We start from the raw sequence: 17363 nt of genomic DNA, 5'->3' as shown, positions 1-17363 counted from the left end.
GGTCGATAGAGTGGTCAAGAAGGCATATGGCATACCTTCCTTCACCAGACGTGGTATTCAGTCCAAGAGTTGGCAGGTCATATTAGAATTATATCGGACTTTGGCTCGGCCACATTTGGAATACTGCGTACAGTTCTGGTTGCCACATTACCAGAAAGATGCGGATGCTTTGGAGAGGGTGCAGAGGAGGTTCACCAGGATATCGCCTGGTATGGAGGGCACTAGCTATGAAGAGAGGTTTAGTAGATTAGGATTATTTTCATTAGAAAGTCGAACGTTGAGGGGGGACCTGATTGGGGTCTTCAAAATCATGAGAGGAAAAGACAGGGTGGATAGCAAGGGGCTTTTTCCCAGAGTGGGGGACTCATTACTCGGGGTCATGAGTTCAAGGTGAGAGTGGAAACATTTCAGGGAGATATGTGTGGAAAGTTCTTCACACAGAGAGTGATTGGTCCTGGAACATGTTGCCAGTGGAGGTGGTAGAGGCAGGCACAATAGCATCATTTAAGATATGTCTAGATAGATACATGGATGGGCAGGGAGCAAAGGGAGACAGAGCCTTGGAAAATTGATGACAGGTTTAGATGGAGGATATTAGATTAGATTACTTACAGTGTGGAAACAGGCCCTTCGGCCCAACAAGTCCACACTGACCCGTCGAAGCGCAACCCACCCAGACCCATTCCCCTACATTTACCCCTGCACCTAACACTACGGGCAATTTAGAATGGCCAATTCACCTGACCTGCACATTTTTGGACTGTGGGAGGAAACCGGAGCATCCGGAGGAAACCCACACAGACAAGGGGAGAATGTGCAAACTCCACACAGTCAGTCGCCTGAGGCGGGAATTGAACCCGGGTCTCTCGTGCTGTGAGGCAGCAGTGCTAACCACTGTGCCACCGTGCCGCCCACAATATGGACCAGTGCAGGCTAGTAGGGCCGAAGGGCCAGTTCTTGTGCTGTAATTTTCGTTGCTCTTTGTTCTTTGAATTGAGGAGAAAGTGAGGTCTGCAGATGCTGGAGATCAGAGCTGGAAATGTGTTGCTGGAAAAGCGCAGCAGGTCAGACAGCATCCAGGGAACAGGAGAATCGACGTTTCGGGCATAAGCCCTTCTTCAGGAATGGGGAAAGTTTGAATTGAGGAAACTCAAAGGAACAGAGTGATCTTGGGGTGCTTCTCTACTGATCCCTGAATGTGGCAAGACAGGTTAACAGAGCAGTTATGAAGGCACAGGGGACACTTGCCTTTGTCATGTCAGATATTGGTTATAAAAGCATGAGGATATGTTGCAGTTAAGCAGAACATTGGTTAGGCCACAGCTGGAGTACTGTGTGCTGTTCAGGTCACCACACTGTAGGAAGGATGTGATTGCATTGGACGGGGTGCAGAGGGGAATCACCAGGATGTTGTGTGCGATGGAACCTCTCAGTGATGAAGAGAAATTGGATCAGCTCGGGGTTGTTTTCTTCAGAGCAGAGAAGGTGGAGGGGGGAATCTGATAGAGGTGTATAAGGTTATAAGGAGAATGGACAGGCAGGAAAGAAAGCAGCTGTCCTCCTTCTTGGGAGGGTCAATAACAAGTTGGCTCACATTCAATGTCAAAGATAGGAGGTTTCAAGATGTTTTGAGGAAAGTGTTTTTTACCCACAGGGTGGTGGGGGTCTGGAATGCACAGCCTGGGAGGGTAGTTGAGGTGGGAAACCTCACAAACTTTAAAAAGTACTTGGGTGAGCAGTTTAAATATCATAACATTCAAGCTATGGGCCTCACGTTGGAAAGTGGGACTGGTGTAGGTTTAGTGTAGTTTGGCTGGTACACAGTTAATGGGCTGAAGGGCCTCTTCTATACTGTGTGATTTTATGATTCTGTTGTGTGCAGTTTTGGTTTCCTTATCTGAGGAAGGATGTTCTGGCTGTGGGGGGAGGGCAGCGAAGGTTTACCAGACTGATTCCTGGGATGACAGCACTTAGATCTGAGGAGAAACTGGATCAGTTAGGACTATATTCACTGGAGTTTAGAAATTTGAGAGGAATCACATTGAAACCTGTAAAATCCTAACAGGACAGGACCGGAATTATGTTCCTGATGACAGGACAGTCCAGAACCAGGAATTACAATTTAAAGAAAAGGGAAAGGCCATTTTGGACTGCGATGAGGAGACATTTCTTTAGCCAGAGAGTGGGAAGCTCGTGGAATATTCTGTCACAGAAAGCAGTCGAGCCCAAAACATTAAATGTTTTCAAGAAGGCGACAGGTATGGATCTTAGGACGAAAGGGATTAAAGGTTATGGAGAAAAAGTGGGAACAGGGACTAAGTTGGATGATCAGCCATAGTCATATTGACTGGCAGAGCTGACTCGAAGGGCTGAATGGCCTGCTCCTGCTCCTAGTTCCTTTGTTTCTATGTTTTAGAGACTGTTCATAAACATGGAAACCTATGGAACTATAGAGTCATAGAGTCATCGAGTCCGACAGCACAGAGACAGGCCCTTTGGCCCAAACTGGACCGTGCTGACCAAAATGTCCATCCACACTAACCCCATTTCCCTGCACTTGGCCCATATCCTTCAAATTACACACTATCTATGTATTTGTCCAAATGCCTTTTAAACGTTGTTAATGTACCCGCCTCAATCACTTCCGCTGGCAGCTCATTCCATATGAGTACCATCCTCTGTGTAAAAATGTTGCCCCTCAGGTTCCGTTTATTCTAACCTTCAACTGATGCCCTCTAGTCCTTGATTCCCCAACCCTGGGACAAAGACTGAGTGCATTCACCCTATCCATGTCTCTCAAGATCTTATACACTTCTAAAAGATTCCCCTTTAGTCTCCAACACTCTTAAGAAAAATGTCCTAGCTTGTCCAACCTCACCCAAAAACTCAGATGTTGAAACCTGGCAACATCCTTGTAAATTTATTCTGCACTCTTTCCAGTTTAATAATATCCTTCATATAACCAGGTGACCAAAACTGAACACAATACTCAAGTGCAGCCTCACCAACGTCATGTACAATTGAAACATAACTTCCCAACTTCTACACCCAGTGCCCTGACTGATGACGGCCAGTGTGCCAAAAGCCTGCTTCACTGCCCTGTCTAACTGTGACTCAACTTTCAGAGAACTGTGCACCTGAACTCCGAGATCCCACTGTTCCACTACAGTCCTGAAGGCCTTACCATTCACCATGAAACTCCTACCTTGATTTAACTTCCCAAAATGCAAGACCTCATACTTATCTACATTAAACTCAATTTATCATTTCTTTTCCCACTTCCACAGCTGATCAAGGTCCTGCTGCAATATCTGATAACCTTCCTCATTGTCCACAATACCGGCTATTGTAATGTCTTCTAAATCATTGATATTGATAACAAACAGTAATGGGCCCAGCATCAATCCTGAGGCTCTCCACTAGACACAGGCCTCCAGTCTGACAAGTATCGTTCCACTATGTCCCTCTGCTTTCTCCCATTCTCGCCAGTTAGAAAAAAGTATTTATCTTTGGTCAGGAATTAGTTTGGAGGTAGGAGACAGAGAGGAGGGATAATGTGTGTGCTCTCCAATGAGCAAAATGTGGATAGTGGTGTCCCCAGGGAACTGGGCTGGAACCTCAGCATTTCACAATATTTCTAAATGACTTGGATGAAGGAATAGACAGCCATATATCCAAGATTGTTGATCACACTGAGTGAGGCAGTTTGGAGGAGGTTACAGAGATAGGGAGAGTGGAGGACAAGGAGGGACTTGAGAACAAGGATGAGAATTTGAAAATTGAGATGTTGCTGAACCAGGAGCCAATGTAGGCACAGGGTGCAGGGGGTTGGGGGAATGGGATTTGGTGTGAGTTTGGATATGGGCAGCAGAATTTGGGATGAGCTGAAGGTTACGGAGGGCAGTGGCTGTGAAGTGTGCAAGCACAACATTAGTATGGTCATGTTAGGAGTCCCATGGACATGGCTGAGATTTTCAGTGGCTGATCTTTGTGATGTGGAGGATATGGGGCTCAGATCAGCCTCAAAGAGGCCAAGTTTGTAAAGAGTCTGGTTGAGCAGCAGATAGTGCTCAGGGAGAGGGATGGAGTTTATACCAGGATCTGAAGGGGATGGCTTTGATCTTCCCAATGTGTTTCACAGTGAGCCTGGCTCCTCAGTCCTGACTGCTCTTAGCTGCTGTGATTGTCACTGATTGGACACTTATTATTAGAGATTTTGACCACAGCAGAAAGCCCCAGTGTAAAAAATAATTGCAAAGACTGTCAGATCGCAAGGTTGAAACTTCACCAAGAGAGGAAGTGAAAGAAGGAGCTCGGAGCAGCTGGACGTTTGTTACTGAGATGGGAGAAAACTGTGAACTGTCTGCACTCCCTGGAATCTGACAGCACAGGAGGCTGGTTCTGGGATTTTTCTTTTCAGAAACAGCACAGTGATGGAAAAAAGGACAGTCACTCTCTCACAAACACACACGCCTGCGCTCGGAGATCAGAAACAGAATCCAGCAGCAGCTCTGTCACCAAGCTGTGAAACCTGCACAGAATTGTTCCCTCATTCAGTTTTTAACTGGCAGGATAGACCAAGCAGGGGAGGCAACACAGTGGTGTGTACAGTCATAAGGGAGTTGCCCTGGGAGTCCTCACAATTAACTATGGAACCCATGAAGCCTCATGACAGCAGGTCAAACATGGGGAAGGAAACCTCCTGCTGATTACCACATAGCACCGCCTCCCCTCCAACCTCAACTGAGCAGTCAGTCCTCCTCCATGTTGAACAACACTTGGAGGAAGCACTGAAGGTGGAAATGATGCAGGATATACCCTGAGTAAGGGACTTCAAAGTCCACCATCAAGAGCTGCTCAGAAGCATCACTACTGAGCAAGCTGGTCAAGTTCCACCTAATTCAGCTGCCAGACTGGACCTGGGGCAGGTGGTGAGGGAACCAACAAGAGGGAAAAACATACTCACTATCACCCTCACCAATCTGCCTGCTGGTGGTGCATCTGTCCATGACAGTATCAGTAAGGGTGACCACCGCACAGTCCGTGTGGTGACAAAATCCCATCTTCACATTGAAATTACCTTGCATTTTGTTGGGCAAGATATACAGGAACATGGATAGGAAGGACTTAGAGAGGATTGGGCCAAACACAGGCAAATGGGACTAGTTCAGTTTTGGAAACTTGGTCAGCATGGATGAGTAGAGCTGAAGGAAGAACTTTTTTTAGCAGCAATTGGTAATGACTCGGGTGAGGCAGGTGAAGACACTCAGTGATTGCAATGGCAGATTGGATGGGCTCTTGATGGAAATAAACCTGCAAGGCTCTGGGGGTCGAGTAGGGGAGGGGGTGGGACTGACTGGATTGCTCCATGAAATTACAGCATTTGCACACTTAGTCTCACCTTTACACAAAGACTGGGAGAAACAGACAAACCAATTCACAGAAGTGTTTTCTCAAGCAAATCACTCTTGAACCAACTCAGAGAACACGCCAGACTAGATTAACGAGAATAAATCAGCAAATCAATGGTAAGGGAACAGTGAACCAAAAGTGATGGAACTGAACAGTATATTCAATAGCACAAACAACGAGAGGGGGAGGGATGAAGGGCAGGAGGTCAGAGAGCATGCTCTAGGGGTTTGAAGGCTCTGCTGTCAATGGTGGGATGGTGGAAGCAGCAATGGGCAGGAGACCAGAGACAGAAGGTGGAAGGGGGAGGGAGGGAATGTGAGTCTGCAGCAAGACACAGAGTGAGGGAGGAGGGAGGCCATGGAGACAATTGGCTGGCTGTGAGGTCAGATTCTGGAACAACTATAGTTGTAAGACAGGGAAGGGACCACTCCATATCAGACAAGTTGGGGTTTATGGAATGTGGCTTCAGGAAGCTGGGAGAGGACATTGAAATCATAGAGTCAGGAGGTGGGACGAGCAGGAATTGGGGTTTCTGTGATCAAGAGGCTGAGGTAGTGCGGAGACAAACAATGTTGTTCAGATTGAAATAAGAGACCTACGTGATGGACAGGATGTGGGGTTTGCAGCTCAGGTACTGGACAGTCCAGTGGGAAGGAGGCCCATGTTTACTGTTTATTGGTCCTATGGGAAGGTGCCCCATGTTTACATCATCATAGAGTCATAGAGGTTTACAGCATGGCATCAGGCCCTTCAGCTCTACTCATCCATGCCGACCAAGTTTCCAAAACTGAACTAGTCCCATTTGCCTGTGTTTGGCCCAATCCTCTCTAAGTCCTTCCTATCCATGTTCCTGTAAAAATGCCCTTGAAATGTAGTAATTGTACTCCCCTCTCCCACTTCCTCTGGCAGCTCATTGCACATACACACCAACCTCTGTGTGAAAAGGTTGTCTCTCAGGCCCCTTCTAATTCTTTCCCCTCTCAACTTAAACCTATTCCTTCTCGTATTGGACTCTCCTACCCTGGGGAAAAAAAACTTTGGCTATTCACCTTATCTATGACCCTAATGATTCTATAAACCTCTCTAAGGTCATCCATAAATGATGAACAACAGTGGATCCAAGATCCAGGATTGATTCATGTGGCAGACGGCTGGTCACTGGCCTCCAGTCTGAAGAACAACCCTCTCTCACCAGCCTCTGCCTCCTACCATCAGGCCCTTTTTATATCCAATTGGTTAGCTCTCCCTGGATCCTCTGTGATATAATCTTACTAAGCAGTCTACAACGGGGAACCTTGTCTAAGGCCTTGCTAAAGTCCATGTTGACGATGTGTACTGATCTATCTTAATCTATCTATTTCTTCAAAAACTCAACTATCCACTTGTCTCCATTAGAAGGATAAGTGAATAGGAGGCCCACATTTACTGGTCTTCTTGGAGTATCCAGTCAGAAGGAGGTCCATGTTTACTGGTCTCCTTTGGAGAGTCCATTAGGAAAGAGGCCAACATTTACTGGTCTTTATTGGAGGCTCAAGCAGGAACGATGCCCATGTTTACTGGTCTTTATTGGGAGCTTCAGTGGGAAGGAGGCCCATGTCTCTCCATGGGGCACTCTCGTGAACTGACGTCCATGTTTACTGGACTCTGTTGGAGTAACTGTGTGATGGTCCTACCCTCATTCCAGTAAAACACCCTGACTCAGAGACTGATCATGGAAGGGGAAGGAGAGGGGAAGGGGTTGGAATATGTTGTGAAAGGACAGGATGGGTCAGTGGGTCAGAGCCTGTCCTGTCCCTCCAGCTCACACTGATGGCCTGAGGATCTCCTCTCTCTGCTGGGCCTTCATGGAATGAGGTTTGTGTCCAAACCAGTCCCCAGTGAGAATCGGCCAACAGCACAAAACTGCCCTTCATTTATCAAGAATCTGTCCATCTTCCTGAGAGATACCAAAACCTGGTCAATGTGGAAATGGGCCTTTACTCCAGGAGAAGATATGCCTCTGGGGTCAAGGGTTAACATCCATTTGTGGGGCAGAGCAGAGAGAGAGATTTATCCTGAATTCAACTGTCACCACCCAGGACACTGTGAGAAAGAGAGAGAAGTGAGACAGAGAGAGAGAAATAGAGGTCGGGTGGGATGCGGAGATGAAGGGGGAGACAGAGGGAGAAATAGAGAGGGGTAGATAACATTTGGAGGCTTTCAATTGAAGTGAGAGATGGAGCGAGTGACGGAGACAGTGAGAGATGGAGAAAGATTATGAGACGGAGTGAGGAAGCGTGAGTGAGTTGGAGAGAGTGGCTATGAGACAGAGTGAGAGAGAGAGAATATGAGAGAGACTAACAGTGGGGGAGAGAGAGATAGATGTAGAGAGATCAAAGTAGCAGATGTGAGACAGAAAGGGGAAAAGAGAGAGAGAGAGAGAGGTCCTGGTCACCACATTCTGGGAAGGATGTGATTGTACTTGAGAGGGGGCAGAGGAGATTTCCCAGGATGCTGCCTGGGATGGAGGGTCAGCTATGAGGAAAGATTGGAAAGATTGGGGCTGTTTTTCTTGGAGCATTGAAGGTTGAGAGGGACCTGATAGAGAGGTATAAGATAATTGTTGGCAGTGATATGTTGCACAGGAAGGCACTTTATACAAGAGTAAAGGGCTCAGTAACCAGGGACAGAGATTGAAGGTAACACAGACATGGACACATAGAAACTCGGAGCTGGAGCAGGCCATTCGGCCCGTTGAGTCTTGTGTGTAATTCAGTATGATCATGGCTGACCCTCTCTCTCAATGCGATGTTCCTGCTTTCTCCCCATTTCCTTCATGCTGTTTAAATGCAAAACAACTATCTCTCTTTTTTTATAGAATATATTCAGTTCCTTATCCTGCTCAGCCGTTTGTGGTAGAGAATTAATCAGGTTGACCACCCTCTGAGTGAAGAAATGTTTCCTCATCTCAGTCCTAAATGGTCTACCCCGTATCTCCCTGAGACTGCGTCCCCTGGTTCCAGACTCCCCAACCAGGGGAAACCTCCTCCCTGCCCGGGCCTGTTAGAATTTTATATGTTTCAATCAGATCCCATCTCATCCTTCTAAACTCGAGTGAATTCAGGCCCAGTCGAGTTGCAGAGTGAGAGGAGAAGTGAGGAGAAATGTTTTCACCCAGAGGGTGGTGGGAGTCTGGAACTCACTGCCTGAAAGGCTGGTTGACTCACAAACTCTTGTGACATTGGAGCAGTGTTTACATATTCCCTTGTGTTGCTGTAACCTCCAGGGTAATGGGCTGGAGGATGGGATTAGTGTCATCAGATCGCTGTTTAACAGCACAGACACAATGGGCCAAATGGCCTCATTCAGTGCTGTTCACATCAATCACTCTCTGAGACAAAGAGAGAGAGAGAGAGAAGAGGAAGTGTGAGGGGCTGACGTGGCTCTCTCTGCCTGATGCCATTTACATACTGAGGAACACCCAGTCAGACTCTCACAGGCTGCAGCTTTATAAAGCAGAGCCCAGTGAAGGGAGAGTTTATCAGGAACCAGGCACAGGGACAGGAGCACACACCATGATTTCACACATCCAGCTGATCTGGCCCCTGGCATTCTGTGTCGCAGGTACAAATCTCTCTCCTTCCACCTTGAATCTTTAGCTGCTCTCCATTTCACTCCAATTCCACTGACTTGTGATTGAAGGGAAAATGCTGAAACCAGAGGAATGCTCAGTGTCTCCAACAATCTCTCATTTGACAGGCTCTTTCTGTGACAGTTCTGACTTCACTGTGTTTCTCTCTGACCCCTCAGGTATCAGTGGGGACATCATCATGAGCCAGTCTCCCCCGGTGCTGTCAGTGGGACTGGGCCACACTGCAACCATCACCTGTACGGCCAGTCAAGGTATTACAGATGACCTCAGCTGGTACCAGCAGCGAGAAGGTCAGAAACCCTCTCTCCTGATCTATGACGCAAAAACCCGATTCACAGGAGTCTCCAATCGATTCACCGGCAGTGGATATGGGACCAGTTTCACCCTGACAATCAGCAATGTTCAGAATGAGGATGTCGCTGACTATTACTGTATGCAGGATTACAGCTACCCTTGACACAATGATACAGAGCCATACAAAAACCTCAAAGCACACAGAATCACCTCCTGTACTGACACATCCATGGTTATATAAAATGCATAATAATGGACACACAGTCCCACCGCCTGAAGTGACATATCCCACAGTTAGATCTAAATGAAACTGAACAAATTACCCCATGCTGGGATGGTCACTGTTTGCTACACACTCCAGTCCCTGTGGTGTCTCAATGCTCACTAAAGGCCTCAAGTTTCCCTCTTCCACTCCATGGCCACATGGGAAGAACAGCTACAAGATTTAACAACGAGAAATAAAGTTCACAACCCAGAGGCAGAGACAGAAAGACACAAAAAGAGGGTGAGAGTGATCAACAGACTGGGAGATAGGGAGAGGGTGAGAGTGACAGAGGGAAGCAGAGAGCTGAGGTTTTTGTACAGCCTCTGCACTGGGAGCTCTCACTGTGGCTTACGTTTGGGAAAGGAACCAAGCTCAGACTGAGTAAGTAAACCTCAATCCTCCGTTAATAACCCTTTCAATACTGAAACTTTCTAAAACACAAATGCTGAATTGTTGCAGGTGTTAGTGGGGAGCTGCAGTGAATGAAATGGTTGATTGAGGAGCACTGTGTCTAACAGGGTGTCCAGCTGTATTTCTGTAGTCCTATTGCCCCGCTTAAGCAGCAAGATATAAGTCAGTCAGTTTTACTCACCGTGTGGAGGAGCTCTGTCCATTTGCAGCCTGTGGTCCCATTCGTGCAGCATGGAGTGAAATCAGTGAGTAGCCTCCTGCCAGTCTCAGTGTGACGGACACGGGCAGAGTTTGATGTGAGCTCTGGCTTCCTGTCCCAGTCTCTGATCTCACTGACACAAGCAGCAGCAGCAGCAGCAGGAGCACAGTGAGACACCGAGCTCCCACCTCCCCCAGCTTTAACTCTGCTCAATCACACAATCACAGAGTTGTTACAGTGCACACGCAGGCCGTTCCGCCCATCCTGTCTGGACCGGCTCTCCGAATGAGCAATTCACTGAGTGTCATTCTCCTGCCTTCTCCCTGTCACCCTGCACATTGTTCCTTTTCAAATAACAGTCTCATTCCCTTCAAAATGTTTCAATTGAAGCTGCCTCCACCACACTCTCAGGCAGTGCATTCCACACCTTAACCACTCACTGGCTGAAAATGTTTTTCCTCGTCTCAGTTTTGCTTCTTTTACCGATTATTTTCAATCCATGGCCTCTCCCTCTCAGTTCTTTCTCAGGTGGGAACATTTTCTCCTGGTTTACTCTGTTCAGACCCCTCCTGATTTCTCGATCAAATCTCCTCTCTGCCTTCTCTTCTCTGAGGAAGACAGTCCCAACTTCTTCAGTCTATCTCCATAACTAACGTCCCTCATCCTCGATGGGTCAGATAGCCCACTCCTGCTCCTATTTCTAATGTTCTTATTATCTTATGTTTCTATGTGAGAGACACACATCAGATTTCCACTTAACACTCTGTGGCTGTACCTTCCCAGTCTTATTCCCAACACTCCGTGCACTCCCATCCTTACACAGTGACCCTGATTTAGAATTTATTACTCTCTCTTCCTCACTCTGAAACTGGGTCAGAAGTTCTATTCCTTATTCTGGTGCTATCTATCTCTCCCAGGATTCTGTGCACCTCTGTATTCCTCTCTGGTATTACCTCTTGGCTCCCACAGCCCAGCCAAGTTAGTTTAAACCCTCTCCAACAGCACTAGTAAATCACTACAAAGGAACTCAGTCCCAGGTCTATTCAGGAGCAAGCCGTCTGGTCTGTACATGTCCATCTCCCCCCAAAGCCATCCCAATGTTAAAATAATCGAAAGCCCTTCCTCCTGGACTGTCTTTTCAGTTCCACAGTCACCTGTGCTATCCTCCTCTTTCTATTCTCACTTGCGTGGGGCACTGGGGGTAATCTTGGAGATTCCTACTTTTGAGCTCCTGCTGCTAATTCCCTCTGGAATTCCTAAATTCTGACTGCAAGACTACATCCTTTTCTCCCTCTGTCACTGGGACCGATGTGAACCATGACTGCTGACTGTTCCCCGTCTCCCCTCAGGGTGCTCTGCAGCTGCTCAGTGACAGCCTTGACCCTGGCACCAGGGAGACAACACACCATCCTGGATTCCCATCTGCAGCTGCAGAAACACCTATTGATTGCCCTCACTCTTGAATATCCTCTCACTATCGCTCTTCCAGTCTTCCTTGTGCCACCCTGTACAGCTGAGCCCCCCGTGGTGCCAGGGACTTGGCTCTGGCTGCACTCCCCAAATGAACCATCATTCTGATCAGGATTCCAAACTGAATCCTGGTTGGAGAGTGGGATGCACTCACGGGATTCCTGTACTAGCTGCCTGATCCTTTTGGACTGTCTGCTGCTCCCCACTTCCCTCTCTCCCTGCATACTCTGAAGCTGCAGAGTGACCACATCTAGAAATGTGCTCTCCACGGAGCTCTCAGCCTCACGGACTCTCCGCACTGACACCAGCTGCTGCTCAAGCTCCAAAACCCGGAGTTCCAACTACAGTCACTGACCACACTTCCTGTGCTCATGGTATTCCAGGAAGCAGGACAAGCAGTTCCCTCATGCAACCTGATGCACACTCTCACCACTCCCTGATTATCTTTTGTCAAAGTACTTTTGAGAAACAGCAACAGCAGGGCTCCCAATCCAGTCCTTTCAATGTCCATAGAATCATAGAATTCCTACAGTATGGAAACAGGCCATTTGGTCCAACAAGTCCACACTGACCCTCTGAACAGTAACCCACCCAGACCCATTCCCCTACCTTTTTAACCTACATTTACACCTGACTAATGTACCTAACCTACAAAATGGGCAATTTAGCATGGCCAATTCACCGAACCTGCACAGCTTTGGACTGTGAGAGGAAACCACAGCACCCAGAGGAAACCCACGCAGTCACAGGGAGAATGTGCAAACTCCACACAGACAGTCGCCCGAGGCTCGAATCAAACCTGGGTCCATCGCGCTGTGAGGCAGCAGGGCTAACCACTAAGTGACCGTACTTCCAGTTTTCCAGGGTTTCAAGGAACCTCTACATAAACCCAAAATACTTAAGATATAGGAGCAGAATTGGGCCAGTCAGAATAGAGTCTGCCCTGCCATTTGATCTTGTGTGATGTGTTCCTCAACCCCATTATCCTGCATTCTCCTTTTAACTTTTGATCTCCTTACTGATCAAGAACGTATCTGTCTCTGTTTTAAATACTCTCAACATCGTGGCCTCCATCGACCTCTGTGACAATGAGTTCCGCAGATTCACCACCCTGTGGCTGAAGAAATGCCTCCTTATCTCAGTTCTGACGGATCATTCTTCACTCTGAGGCTGTGCCTTCGGGCCCTAGTTTCTTCTACTCGTGGAAACACCTTCTCCATGTTCTCCAGGCCTCTCAATATTCTGTAGTTTCAATAAGATTCCCCCCTCATCTTTCTAAACAGTTGTCTACAGATCCAGAATCCTCAACCACTCTTTATATGACACCCCCTTTATTCCCAGGACCATTCTTATTCTTTCTCACTTTTTCCTCTGGACCCTCTCCAATGACAGCACATCCTTCCTTAATAAGGAGCCCAAAATTCCAAATGTGTTCTGATCAGAGACTTATACAAACTCAGCAGTACACCTCTGACGTTAAAGTTAATGCTAACATTGTAATTGCCTTTCAAACTGCCAATGGTGAACCTGCACGTTAACCTTCAGAGAAACCTGAGCAAGGACTCCCAATTCTCTTTGTGCTTCAGATTTCTGAATTTTTTCCTCACTCAGAAAACAGTCTGTGCCTCTATTCTTCCCACCAAAGTATCTAGCCTCACAAGTTCCCGCATTGTATTCCACCTGCCACTTCTTTGCACATTCTCCTAGCTTGACCAAGTCCTTCTGCAATCTCCCCCACTTCCTCAACTCTACCTGTCCTTTCACCAATTTTTGTGTCATCTACAAACTTATCAGCAATATCTTGGTGAATGATAGGGCCTTAAGGAATATAGTGGAACAGAGGGGCTTTAGAATTCAGGTAAGCAGTTCTCTGAAAATGGAGTCACAGTAAATAGAGCAGAGAAGAGAGCTTTTTCTGCAGTGCCCTTCATCAGTCAGGGCATTGACTACTGACGTTGGGAAGTTATGTTGCAGTTATACAGGACATTGGTGAAGCCACACTTGGAATATTGTGTTCAGTTTTGGTCACCTTGTTACAGGAAGGATGTTATTAAACTGAAAAGAGTGCAGAAGAAATTTGCAAGGATGTTGCCAGGATTTAATGGTTTGGGTAAAAGGGAGAGTACTTTTTTCTTTAGAGTGTAGGAGACTGAGGGAAGACCTCATAAGATCATGAGAAGCATGGATAGGGTGAATTCACTCAGTCTTTTCCCCAGGGTTTGCGAATATGGACTAGAGCGCATCAGTTTAAGGTTAGAGGGAAAGAATAAAAGGGAACCTGAGGGGCAACCTTTTTACACAGAGGGTTGTTCGCATATGGAATGAGCTGCCAGTGGAAGTGGTTGAGGTGGGCACATTAATAACATTTAAAAGGCATTTGGACCAATACAGGAAAGGAAAGGATTCAGAAGGATATGGGCCAAGTGCAGGATTAGGGTAAATGGACATTTTGGTTGGCATGGACCAGTTTGGTCCAAATGGCCTGTCTCCATGCTGTAGGACTCTATGACATTGTTATGGACCAGGCCAGACCCTTCGAAACATTTTGAGAATCCAGCCCAGACCTTACCTTTTCGAATTGTGTTAAGCAAATGTAACCTGGATATTCCAGGGTTGATACAACTGGCCAAACCACTCAGCTTGAAGGAAAAGAAAATTTATTTACACGCAATCAAAAGAAAACAGACTTTCGAATAACTTAACTATTTGAAAACCCAACTGACGAGAAAATGTAACTTGACAAAGAGCTGTTCCAATTTGCTGCAACAGCCTTGGCAAAAAGGTAAATATAAACACAGGGGTTCTTAGAGGAGAGGAATTTCAGACAAGTGAGTCCACTGGAAAATGTTGAATTGGGGAACCTTTCTCACCAGCAGCTTTCTTTATCTAGGAGCTTCCAACCGACTGTTTGTCAAAAACAGCAAACAGGAAGAACTGTCCACTCTCCTTTTATTGGACAAGTATTTAATATAAAACCTAAAAGCCTTATCCCTGACTGTTGCCTTAGGCAGTATCTGTTAGCCATGAGCAAAGTCCCTAACCCAGACAAATTGGAATCTCTGCCTTTACAACCCCTCTTGAAAAAAATCCAAGGACAACTTAACCTTGTGAAATGAGCAGCATTGTCACACCACTGTGAAAGCTGATTTAAAGCATCGATGCACTTCTTCCACCATTTCTTTGTTCCCCATTACTATTTCTGCCTTTTCCAGTGGTACAATTTCTATTATTGACTCCCTCTTGCCTTTCATATATCTAAAGAAAACCTCCTGCAATATTCTTTTATGTTACTCGCTCAAATACCCTTACATTTAATTTACACACCCACCCTTACTTTTTTTTAGTTACTCTCTGCTGTTTTTAAAGGCTTCCCAATCCTCTGGCTTCCCAATAATCTCCACCACATTGCATGTTTTTTTCTTTTGCTTTTATGCTGGCCCTGACTTCCCTCATCAGCCATGGTTGCCTTGGCCTCCACTCAGTATCTTTCTTCTTCCTTGGGTTGAATTCCTGCTCTGCCTCCCAAATTACCCCCAGAAACTCCTGCCATTGCTGCTCCATTCTCTCTTATGCTCAGCTTCCCTTCTTATCAACTCTGGCCAGCTCCTCCCTCATGTCTTTGTAGTTACCTTAAGTTAATTGCATTACTGGTACCTCTAACTCCAGATTCTCTGTCACAAACTACAAGGTGAATTCTGTCATATTACGGTCAATGCCCCCAAGGGATTCCTTCACCCTAAGTTCCCTAATCAGGTCTGCTTCATTACACATCACCCAATTCAGAATTGCCTGTTCCATAGTGAACTCTACCACAAGCTGCTCCAAAAACCATCTCGTAGACATTCCATTAATTCCTTCGCTTGACATCCCCAAACAACTTAATTTTCCAGTCTACCTACATATTGAAGTCCCTAATGACTATTGTAGCAGGGCCTTTATTACATCCTTCTCTATCTCCTGATTTATTTTCTTCCTCATATCCTGACGACTGCTGGGGGGGAGCTGTGCAAAGTTCTCATCATGCTCTTTCTCCCTTGCGACTCCTCAACTCTACCCACACAGATTGAATGCATTACAACTCTAAATCCCTTCTTGTGATTGATCTTATTTCATTTCTTACCAATAAGGTAACCCCACCCCACCTGTCCATCAGCATGACCTGTCAATCGGATGTGCATCCTTGAGTATTTCATTCCCAGCCCTCAACCCCTTACAGACACGTCTCTGTGATACTCAAAACATCATACCTGCCAATTCCAATCTGCGCTAGAAGCTCATTTACCTCATTTTGGATACTCCCTGCATTCAGGTACAACACCCTCAGTCCTGCATTGACTGCCCTCCTTTTCATAGTTGTCCCCTTATGCGCTATGCCTAAAATTAATTTTCTGACCCTTTCCATAATCTATGTCCTATTAATTATTCTGGGAACTTTATTAACCTCTCCTGAGCCCTGCGTCACTTTAATGATTTTAAAATCCTTGGGAACCTTAATTTGTGGCATCACTCTGTCTACCTTATTCCAAATGCTTCATGCGTTATCATACAAAGACTTTAAGTTATTTCTACTGTCAAGTTCCCCTGCACGTCTGTATTGCCTTGTTACAATATGACATTCACAAATTCTGATCCTTCCTTTTATTTTCTGGTAACTATCAAGCCCATCACTAACCACGAATCCTACCTTCTCCTGTGCCTTTCATTTTCTCACGTCCTATGCAAGTTTTCTCTTTGGGTTGACTTCAGGTCAATATTCATCCCTGAAAATGCTCCATAATCTCATTTACGATTGTGCGATATTGCTGTGTACAAATTATGTTTTCTGCATTAAACAGTGACCAGTGTTCAGACAAGTCCCTCACTCTCTGTAAGTGCTTTGGGAGAGCCTGACATACAAGTCTCTCTTTTGATGTACTGGGAGCCTTTCAGATATCAGAGATGCCATTCTATGGCCCTATTAGACAGACAGCAGGACTGTTTCCCCTGGTGTCCTGGTCAATATTGATGCCCTAATTAGCATCACTAAAAACCTGATCCTCGACTCATTGTCACCCAGCTCTCTGGGATCTTGCTGAGCACAGTCTGGTGGAAAGAGCCACTGCGACATCCTTAGGTGGAGGCAGGTGCAACATAAATGCAAGTCTTTCTTTGAGGTTGGAATCTCCTGAACCTGACCCTTGCCCATTGGATGCACGCTTCCATCTTCCAGGGAATATGGGATCATTAAGAGCAATGACACTGTCTGATCCCAAGACACTGAGACTCTTTGCAGCCTCACCCTTGACTTTACCCCAGTGCTGAGCTGGAAGATTTGAAACAAAATCTAGAACCTTCTACATGGACACCCAACGTGACTCCTTCCTGAAGTGTGCTGATCCAACTCTGCTCCAGTGTTCTTGGATAAAGTTCTCCCGAGCTATGAGTGATCGGAGGTTTGTTAAAGAGGTGTCGAACTCCACCCCACATACCAGCTCTTGCTCCATAGCTCTGGAGGCTTTGGTGTTTCAAGTGAATATCCAAGTGTTTTTTCAATGTGATGAGGGTTTCTGCCACACTCACCCTTTCAGCTCGTGAGGTCCTGATCCCACCAGCCTCTGGGTGAAAACAATTACTCCTCAACTCCCCTCTAACCCTGCCCCCAATTCATTTCAATCTCTCCCCATGGTTATTGCCCTCTGTGC

At 46.4% G+C, this 17363-nt stretch overlaps 1 pseudogene and 1 gene segment (V, D, J or C); both read left to right on the top strand.

Moving 5' to 3' along the window:
- Window positions 1-17363, top strand: part of LOC148149271 (centrosome-associated protein 350-like) — a 1440514-nt pseudogene that overhangs the window by 1169344 nt on the left and 253807 nt on the right.
- LOC122546149 (Ig kappa chain V-V region MOPC 21-like) lies at window positions 8949-9640 on the top strand. The segment is given in 2 exon segments: window positions 8949-9015; window positions 9202-9640. Coding segments are annotated over 2 exon segments (348 nt in total).

This window comes from Chiloscyllium plagiosum, unplaced genomic scaffold, assembly GCF_037043375.1.
Source record: "Chiloscyllium plagiosum isolate Xiang-an unplaced genomic scaffold, Cpla_swu_hap1 HiC_scaffold_9, whole genome shotgun sequence".
Classification (NCBI taxonomy): Eukaryota; Metazoa; Chordata; class Chondrichthyes; order Orectolobiformes; family Hemiscylliidae; genus Chiloscyllium; species Chiloscyllium plagiosum.
The sequence above is the reverse complement of the archived record's forward strand: the minus strand, read 5'-3'. Positions and strand labels throughout refer to the sequence as shown.